The 10,651-nt window shown below is 40.5% G+C and overlaps 1 protein-coding gene across 1 annotated transcript; it reads right to left on the reverse strand.

Moving 5' to 3' along the window:
• Positions 1 to 2,676: 2,676 nt before the first annotated feature.
• LOC127433027 (trichohyalin-like) lies at positions 2,677 to 7,180 on the reverse strand. The gene is made up of 2 exons (XM_051684640.1): positions 6,984 to 7,180; positions 2,677 to 5,724 (listed from the first exon to the last, which is right to left on the reverse strand). Exon 2 carries the CDS (start codon positions 5,681 to 5,683, stop codon positions 3,911 to 3,913), a length of 1,773 nt encoding a protein of 590 aa, XP_051540600.1. The 5' UTR covers positions 5,684 to 5,724; positions 6,984 to 7,180; the 3' UTR covers positions 2,677 to 3,910.
• Positions 7,181 to 10,651: the final 3,471 nt, after the last annotated feature.

Here is a 10,651-nt window from a genome sequence, read left to right on the forward strand (position 1 = left end):
AACATGACTGCTCGTGCATGCTGGGAGCATAAAGCCCAACGCCTGCCTCCCCTACCAGTGCTGTCAAAGAGCATTCTCCCCCCGGCGGGTGAAATGGAACATTTTGAATTGATTCAGAACACAGTCTTTAATCTAGAACGTGACATATTGAAGCTCTATGCCTCGCATACTTTGGTATACATTATGACATGAAAGAGTAGGTACATTTTAAATCAATGAAATCTGTTTGATGCTAAAAAACGATGTAAATGTAAAGACATCCTGCGAGACAGAATGGCGAACGAGGCAATCAGCTCTTTATGGACACACTGACAGCTCTTATGGGGTGAGCAGAGGGTATAATTGAATGGTAATTACATGATAATTACCATCATGCATAAAGGTTTGGCATACAGAAAAGGAACGGGGGGAAGATAATTTTTTATTTTATTATTTTTTTAACAACCTCGCTGAGATTTTAAATGATTCTGTTCAATTATGCCTAATCACTGAAATCCAGGAAGGGCATAAATGGGGCTGTCTATCTACAAAGGCAAGCGGAGAGCTTCAAGGCACTTTGAAGAACCTCAGAGCGCGTGTGTCACAGAGAAAGTTTTAGACGAGAGTGTTTTTTCCGTGGCATGTTGGTTGGTTGGCTCGGCTGAATGCATCATTAGAGCTGCCGTCTGAGTCACAGTCATTATCAGGCACTTTTTACATCTGAAGCACTGGCGCCTCTATCATCAGTGCATCAGGTTGTGTTTACGCCTGATTTTTGCATGAGTGTGTGCGTGTGATCATACATATAAGCGACAGATGGAGAACATGGGGCAGCTGCACACATTAATGACATTTTGTATGTGAAAGTTTTGAACAATCAGGCTTCCATTTACAGTCATTATCGGTGTAAATTAACAGACTCTTTGCATATTTCAATGAAACTGTTCAAAATGAAGGTTGAGGGAGAATGTAAGTGGCCATGACTCACCAGCCTCCGCCAGCAGTGGCGTGAGGCCTCTCTGCACTTGTGCTCATTCACGGCCCTCTGCGTTTTGACACAAAAGCAGAAAGAAAAGAAGGGAGAGAAACACATCAGAGGCCAGCACACTCTCATGGCAAAATCATCAGGATTTGTATGACTTTTCTAAATTTGGCTAATTCGTATGATATCGTGTGACTGCACTCGTTTGACTCCCTACGACTTTCACTACAGCCAATGACGTCACTGGGCATCATTTCTATCTAATATGTGATAATTACTTGCTTCTGTCACACACAACAGCTTCCTATCATGTTTACACACTCTATTGATTGGTTAAGTTTAGATAAGGGGTTTGGGTCAGCCAAATCGTAAATTATGTACGAATTTTCATGAGATCTGGTCACTAATGGAAAATGTTCCAGCAGCCGTCTTTGGTTGCAATAGTTAATTTGCAGTGGGATCGACCACTTAGAGCGATTGGATCGAAAGCCATAGTAGACATTTAGAGTGCACCGACATGACAATGAATGTGTTTTAGGTTAAATCGCACTAATAATGCCACAGTGGTGTGACTTCGCAAAATATACATGCAATCTAAATTAGAGCGCAGGGGCCTCATGGCAATGGTGGGCAGATGAGTGTTTGTGTGTGTTTGCATGTGTGACAGTACCCCAATGCAGATGTTTTTGACGTTTTGTGCATAATTGAGTTCTGCATTGTGTCCAAATTCAGGGTGTGGGGGAGTGGGCTGGTGTGTGGGTGTGTGGGTGGGGGGGGGGGGAGAGATAAGTGCTCCAGGTTTTGCAGTGGTGCATGGCAGTAGATGACTCACCCGTCAATCATGTGACTCATTAATCACTGCAGCTTTCTCTCTCTCCCCACCCCTCTCTTTCATTTGGTCTCAGTGTGCCTCCATGTCTGTACCATTCACATTACTCTCTTTTTATTACAAATCCTTTTCATTTATGAATGACTTTCATCTACCACTGCCTAAGTTAATAGTATAATTTCCATTAAGTTGAAAACATGCATTTCTTATTTGCTTTTTACTGAGTTACAGATGCATATGTGTCAATTTTTATTCTGTTTCTTATTTCATTTTTTGCCTGTAATACTTTATGTGAAAAACTGATTTGTTCTGATGTTTGGTAAATATGTTATTGCCCTGTTTTACCTTAATAATACCAGTTAAACTTATTCAGATAAATTAGTATGTTTGTCGCAGAACAGGACGCATGAGAAACACAGTCGTGAAGGTTTTTAAGTACTGCGGAACTGCATATTTACCTATTTTATTTCTGTTAGTCATTTCTAAGAGATCTTGCCAGGTACATGCCTTGGTACATCGGTAACTTGACACTAAAATTTGTCTTGGAACTCTGTGCCACCTAAAATCAATGTATGTTTTTCAGTGTTCTGTTTTAATACAGCATGGCAATGACTCATGAAAAAAACACAGATAAAATTCCAAGATGTACTGGCCATGCTGGTTCAAACTCTCTGTGACGTCAAATGCAATTTCTGTTGCAGGTAAGATAAGAATGTTGTCTTGGTGAGCACCCTCTGTGGTACATAAATTAATTAATTACAGAGTATTCTGCTCAGAATCTGATCAAAGACTTTCCAATAAGACATTTTTTTTTTAAAAAACGGACTTTAATAAAATAATTGATTTTTATTTTCTTCATATAGCAAAACTAGTAATCAACATGCTGTTATTTACACATTGCACACACATTTGTTTATTTGACACTGTACAACTTACAATCTGGAAGTTGACAACAACAAATTCCTTTCACAAGACAGTTTACTGATGAAAACACTTGCTATAGTAATTAAGTTCTCTTTCTTTGTTTTTTTTTTTATTATTATTATTATTTTTTAAATAATCACAGTTTGATCAGAGGCGATTTTCCCCAAATTTATATATTTTTTTTTTTTTTTTTTTTTTTTTTTAAGATGCAAATACAGATAGACGTGCAAACTGTTCACCCTCAGATTATTCCTCACAAATATCAGACATTTTAAAACTTTTTTTAAGGACAAACATTACTATACAGCGTTCCGTTGGCTTTTGTGACAAAAATCCTGTACTCAGCGGTTGTACGTTGGTGCTAACCCACAATAACAGGGGCCTTTTAAAAAATGTTGAACATTTTGGAGGATGTGAAGTTTACATTAAATCACATGTGTACAGGTATATACCACCAAGCAGTTTGACAGGGCAAAAAATGGAAGATTTTGTTTCAAGCATTGTTTACAGCGTACATGACAGATTATTTTTAGTGGTGCAAGACCTGCATGCACATGAATGAGTTAAAACAGTGATCAGTATTAAGGCAATAGGAACATTGATCAAAACATTCCAACAGACCCTCAGGAAAAACCTGTAATAATTTGACTGTTACTTGTTTTTGTAACTAGTACCTTAGCAATTATTACTTTGCCCTGCAGTCTCAAGAATTCATCTCTTTGCTTTACAATTAATCAAGTGTTTCCTAAAGAAAATAAATATGTGTGTAAACATGGGTCTCTTGCAATTGGCACCTAAAATGTTTTGTTTGGTTGGTTGTTAATTTTACTATTTTCAGTTTTATTTTTGTTTTCAATTTTTTCTTTTGTTTTTGTTTTTTTCCTTTTTGACATACAAGAGAATCAAAAACATACCTGAATGAAACCTTACAAATTCACCTGTGTATTCTCTCACCAAATTAAAATGTAAACTGCGAGAGAAACCAAATGAGTGCACGCAGAGCGGTTCTGATTACAGCACCTTCTCTTCCGTTCCTGGTTTGGAATGTATTAAAAAAACAAGAGTGGAGAAGAAACACTTAACTGTCTTTTCACAGCTCTGACACTCAAAACGCTTTCAGGTTTTGCCCAGCATTCTCCTCACTCTTTCATCGCTAGTTTCATCACTTTAGAATAAAACTCCTGAACTCTCACAGACTAAAATAATCTACGGTTGTAATAAATCTTCTCAATGAAGTTCTCCAGCTCTTCATCATTGTCCTGCGGAGACTCTGGCTCATCGTACACATAGTCTGGTGGGTAGATGTAAGAGGGTGATCTCCCACTGGGAGGAGAGCGTGGTTTGGGCATGGGGAGAGCCTGGTAAGTTCGAGGATGGGGGAGAATGTAATTAGATATGACAGTGTCTGGTTGTGGGTATGGGCTCTGGGAGCGTTGTGGGGCTTGTGCCCATTTCCAGTCCCTTGCCTTTGCCCTTTCTCTGTACCTACGGTTTGGAGGTTTGAGGCCATACCCCATAGAGCCGCCAAAGTTGTAGTCAAAGGAGAGAGCAGGATTGGTATAGAACCGGGGCTTAGGGGGAGGGAAGAAGACAGGATAATAGGCTCGATATGGCTTCTGATAATAGGGGAATGAGGGATAGGCCAGAAACTGCTTCTGTGGCTTAAACCAGTAGTCCTGCTTGCTGAGCTTGGCTTTGTTTTTCTCCTTGTTCCATTTCTTATAAGGATTGACTGGATTAGAGGATTTCTTAGGTGACCTAGGAAATTGATATGCCTGAGGCCTCAGTTTGGCTTTAAGAGGAACCAGAGGACGGAAACGAGGGATGTTACTTTGTGGTAAATCCTTCCTTTTTTTCTTTTTCTCCTGGACATCACTGATTATTTCGACCACATCATCAGCAGGCAGGTGCAGCTTGCTTGAGATTTCGATTAGCCTGTCGATCGTCTGAGGATCCATCTCGTCATCATCATCACTGTCCTCCACCTCATTAGAGCGCTTGTCCTCGGCCACATTGTTTAGAAGCGCCGCCTTCTTCATGTCTCTCATGTAGGTGGATGCTTTCTGCTTTCTGCCCATATAGTCCAGAAGCATGTCAGAGGCGATATCGGCCAATCTCTGCTCCTCCTCACGTGCCTCCTGTGCCTCTGCCTCCTGCCGCCTCACCTCCTCCTGCTCTGCCCGTGCCCGTGACTCCTCCTCCTTGCGGGTTAGAATCTCCTCCTCTTCTTCCACAAAATCAAAATCATCCATGAAGTTTCTTTCAAGCTGGGATGGGTTTCTAGTTTGCTCCTCTTGCCACTTAAGCTTCTTGGTGGCCTGGGCCAGCTGCTGGTTATAGGCTTTGTAGCCTTTTAGAGGAGGGAGAATCTCATTGTCTTGCAGTCCGAGGTCAATGTTTTGAAAATAGCCCCTGGCTTTGCGCTGAAGTGGGTTGGCCATAATAGACTGGCTCTGCGCTTCAGCCGCATTCGTATCATTCACCTTTTGTTCTCCTTCTGCCTTTTCTTGTTCACCGTTTTTCTTACCCTGTGTTGCATCTGATGATATCTCTGTGCCCTCCTCATGCTCTCTGTTCTGCTCATGGTCTTTGCTGGTTCCCTGATCCCCCATTGCCTCCAATGTGAGTCTCTCTTCAGAATCCACTTTAATGGCCATCTTCTCTCTGGCTGGGTGGTCAAGTGCCTCAAGTAGAACAGAGGCTAGAGCACTGAAAGAATCCATGTCTGAGACATGTTCCTGTCCCAAGGGTTTCTGGAGTAGGTTCTCCACATTCCTATGTGTCCAAGCAGCTCCTTCTGCTGCCCCCGGGTCCTCTTTTGCCAAGTGGAGAGCCTCATTGATACTGCTGCGGACTGAGGGTCTCTGCTGAAGTGCAGGTGTAGTCAGTGCCAGCAGGGGGGTGAGGCTGAGGAGGACTATCAGGAGAGCTGAGGTGCTGGAGGGGTAGCAACAGCAGAACATGACCATGCAGAGAGAACGGGATGGGGTGAGGGGGGAGAGGGGAGCACCTTATTAAGACAAAGGAAAAAAGAATGATTAATCTCTGTTGTTTTCTGAGCATTAACATTTTAACTACATAGTTTTTTAACGTTTGTCAATTAGAGCAGCGCGTAACGAGGGTGCGTTGAAATCTGTTTAACTTAATTCTCAAACATTAAAACATGCGCTTGTAAATTACAGGAATTGTGTCCAATACAATATTATGTCATTTTTTTTTTACTATTATTTTTTCTCATTCGATTTTGTTGTTTCAACTAAACTGAGTCCACACAAAACTACATAGTTCCACAAAAAGGCAAGATGTCGCGTTGCTGTCGAGCGAATTCCCTGGATGCCTCTTCAACGTAGATAATCACTTCTCGAGTCGGATCAACGAACAAAGAGGCATATGCTTTAAACCAGTGTTTCTCAATCCTTTCCTGGAGTACCACTAACACTACACATTTTGGATGTTTCCCTTATTTGACACACTCAATTCAGATCATGGAGCACTCTAATAATTAGCTAATCAGTCGAATCAGGTGTATTAGATAAAGAAGACATGTTACATGTGTAGTATTAGTGGTACTCCAGAAAAGGATTAAGAAACACTGCTTTAAAAATCCTAGACTTCACATGGCAATATAAGCTACTTGTAAAATATAAAGACAATGCTGATGATTGTGCCGTGAAAAGAACGAGCGTAACGCACGTTATAATATGAATCAGTCCGAGCAATATGCGTTTCCTTTTCATTCATTCATATAAACGCCATATGGTCACGAATACGAACGTTCTCTTTCCGTCTGTACGTTTGTTTTCAAAGAATGAACTTCCAGCGAACTAATCTTTATCAGAAAGACTTAAGAATTCATCAAATTCCTCGTTCTTGTGCACACAATGACCAAATATTAATCAGTGCACAAATTAACGGTATCTGGAATCGCATTAACAAAATTAAGAGATACGAAAGATCAAATGTGCCATTCACGGAAAACATGCATACGGCGCCACATACTGTATGAAATTAGAAACATCGATATTGTTAGAAAAAAAATAGTTTTTTAATTTTTGTGCAAAAAAAATCGCTTGTTGATCGATCGACCTGTAGCTCCTTGAATGACTAACGCTAAAACTGCATGCAATCTACTAGAAAAAAATCAACGGTTAACGTTGTATTAAAACTTCATTCCAGCCCTTCATAACATATCTTCGTTTCTATAGAGTAGGTTACATATAAACTGTTTTCAGGGTGCATTAAATTAGGGAATGGCAATGCACTACTCACCTGATTTCCCGAGTAAATTAGCTGGAACTCAAAATCGTGTGCGTCTTGGTCCTTGACAGTTGAGGTTTGGAAACAATTGCAATCCTTAAATTCATTTAAAACTTCAGTAAAGTATGTTTTGTTCCCACAACAATTATTTGTAACACACTTCGATCTGTCTTGCACTGCTGAGAGATGTCATTTGCTCACACATGAATGCGGCGCGTGGGGGTTTTTTTCTTTCAGGACCACGGACAGCGCAACTCCAATTTGTATAGACGCGTCCGAACATGTGATCCACGAGTCATCTCGCCGCTGTTGACGTCAGTCTCTCCATTGACAAGAATTTCGTGTCTCGTTTGAACTCAGAGGGTACGCTACGGTGCTCTGATGAATGAACAGAGATTGCATGAATGAAACAGTCTCTCCATTAAGAACAGAGCGCTGTGGTACACAGCGAAAGCACCTCTGTTAAATTAACGCAAACAGATGTCAAACTTAATTGGAGCGGAGTTGATTGAACACTGGTGATTTTGCTGTTTGGAACAATAAGCATTTGAAGTTTTAATATACAGTTATATACAGTTCCCAGTCTAATTTGACACTGTCAGCTACTTAGTAGCCCCTTTCAGCGCGCGCTTTCCATTTTGGCCTGTTGATTGTTTGTGAGGTGCCCTTAATCAGAGCTGGAGAGAGACCGAACGGCTGAATCCACCGTGACGCAGGCGGTTCAGCTTCACTGCTCTACTTCCGCTCAATTTCCCGAGCTCGTTCAATTTTCCGCTCTTTGTCTCCTGCCGCCCCTAACTTTCGTCCATCTGTCTCTTCCTCATTCGAATTTTTTTCCGCATTAGCATGTATTTGTTTAATTATATGAATGCACAGGTCAGCTCCAGTTGACTCCCTTGACCTACAAACAACGCTGGGAAAATGTCAAGGCGTTTCATGAAGATATAGATGATATGGTGGTACTTGAGTACAACCAATAGGCCTACTTTGCCTTTCTCTCTCTCTCTCTCTCTCTCTCTCTCTCTCTCTCTCTCTCTCTCTCTCTCTCTCTCTCTCTCTCTTTGCTCTCTCTCTCTCTCAATTATCATTTTAGAGATAATAATTACCCCTGAAGTGGTTTCGAACCTTTACATGAATACTGTAGGTTTCAGGAATAGGCCTAATTGGAAAAAGCTCGCGTGGCATTGGAGCCAACAGCGATCCGGCCAATCACAGTTTATGATTCGTGTAATTGAATTAGTTGCAGTGCGGATATTGAAATCCCACGAGCCACACTCGAAATGGCAGCATCAAAGCTGACTCATTATGAGTGGGAACCTTATTTCAATATTTTAAAAGGTTGCATCCAATAGACCCGTGTTTGTGAATTGCCATGAAACTTTAAGACCCATTCTTACACAGTATGATTGCTCTATTATTTGTCTTTAAATGACTGTTTTGCAATGACTTGTTCAGGTCGGTGAAATCTTTATGCTACAGAGTGGTGAAAAAGCACGCCCTGGTGCTATACATATTTTCAACAGCGTTTTATTTTATTTATTTATTTATTTATTTATTTATTTATTTATTTATTATTATTATTATTATTATTATTATTATTATTATTATTAAAGTTGGTGAGGAAATGACCTTTAATTCTCTAAAGGAAAATGTAACGCATCAAAAGGGGGCAAAGAAAAGCGTGCGTATGAGGATGGATGCGTGTGCTTTTCTGCCTTGGTGGCATATAGTTTAAGAGCTGTAGTGGCCAAGGGTCAGATTTTGATACGGCTTGGCATTATCTACTGCCACTCAGCATTAGCGCAGTTGCGACCATTAACCAGCGCTCGCCATCCCCCGCGCTGACTCACCTCCTCCCAAACTGCCCATGCACTTCATAAAGGAGCCAAAAAGCCCACAGACCATTTCACTCAAGAAGCGAATGAATACATTATCTGTTGAAAACTCAAGTAAAACAAAGTGCCAAAATAGTGCATAAAAGTACTTTGAAGTTTTGTGTAGCATATATGAGGCCCAAGATCAGAATTATTGTTCACGCCCACATTTCCAACCCCCACAAGCAAGAACAAATATTCGTCAGGTTTTTAAGTGTACTGTAGACTTATTGGCTGCAATTATGAAAATGTATGTTCAAATATACTCAAAAAATCAAGTGCAAAAGCGCCTAATGCAAGTGGCATAACATGCTCCTCATGAATACAACAATTTCTACTCCCACGAGACTGAAAAAAAAAAAAAAAAAAGCATCGTCCTGGGATCGATTTATTCTCCCATTTCACATTTTACTCAAGCTTAATGGTGTGTAGCCTACCCCATGCCTTGCGCCCACACACGAGCACCGCATCTGTTTTGATGGTAAATTCACGTAAGCGACCGCTCTCTAGAGGCAATAAGCTCTGATTTGTCGAAAATGTCGGACTGAAAGGTGTTTCACCGCGCAAAAAGCCCCATGTTACAAATGAACCGGTCACATATTTAGTCATCTGAGTCAGACAATTCAAACCGAATAATGGTGTGCTAATATTGCACGTAAATATTGACAATGTAGCACCGTCCCCATCGAGAGAATTCATTGTGTGTCAGCAGGCGCTCTTTGACCATTGCAACTGGTCCAACTTGCGCGTAGCAGTAATGTGTTGTTTGTTTTATTTAATCTCTGGGCCGCCCCAGTTTCACACATTTCGACTCAAGGGAGTAAAATGTGTATGCGAGCATGACTGACTCTGGAATTTCTCCATATTTACAGTTTGAACACTGGGAACGAAACGTACTGCGTCCTCGCGTGCGTCGTCATTCATTAGAGCTGTGCGCGCGCCCCGAAGACTCGTTCACCAAAAGTATTTAGCTTTGTATTTTCGCGTTTTTTATTAATGCTTCTGCCATTTCGAAATATTTAAATGATAAACAGGCAGAAGACAACACCAACGTATCACTTAAATTCTGTTGCGGAAAGCGACATTTTTGCAAATGCGCGCCGATTTGGTTGCTTACTACACATTTGATCTGAATTTATACTCATTGAAAAGATAAATCTTATTTATTCCGAACTCAATTTAGTTCTTTTCCCAAATAATAATTTAACAAACAATGCAGTTGTCCACATTCAGCATATCAAGCCTTTTGTTTGGAGAACAGAACAATGTGCATTTTCACCATACGATGAAAACCTTTGGTCGGTGACATATTACCTCGGAGGTTGGCTTCGTATTTGGAGTTAATGAGCCGATTGATATCAGCAAGAGTCATCGGTTCCCTGCCATCCATCTCTCGTTCTTTCACGGGGAGAGGGATAGATCAGCTCGCCCATAGCATTTTGACTTGGTGTAAGCGCCATTCAAATAAAACAGCAATTTACATTCGTTTAGTTTTTACAATGTATGGAAAATTAGAGTGATGTGTCCACATTTTATGAGAAATTCCAATGCGTAATGCGCACAGAAAAGCTTTAAATAATTTTGCGCATTTTCTGTGCCCACTTTTATAAAATAGACTACTGTAAATAAATATCGTGTCCAGCCTATAATATATATGCTGTAAATATTAGAGCTGATTTAATTTTGGACGATATGACAATCTTTAAAAGGATTGTGAAAGTATTATGATGTGCACAGTTTTATATATTCCTGGCATAACTGTAATTTCAATTCCTTAACTAGTCCCTTAATTTGCAGTGAATATTA

Source organism: Myxocyprinus asiaticus, chromosome 42 (assembly GCF_019703515.2).
Source record: "Myxocyprinus asiaticus isolate MX2 ecotype Aquarium Trade chromosome 42, UBuf_Myxa_2, whole genome shotgun sequence".
In the NCBI taxonomy this organism is placed as follows: domain Eukaryota; kingdom Metazoa; phylum Chordata; class Actinopteri; order Cypriniformes; family Catostomidae; genus Myxocyprinus; species Myxocyprinus asiaticus.

Bases quoted from the DNA above. Each gene is read 5' to 3' on its own strand.
- LOC127433027 (XM_051684640.1), bottom strand. From the start codon at position 5,683: ATGGTCATGTTCTGCTGTTGCTACCCCTCCAGCACCTCAGCTCTCCTG.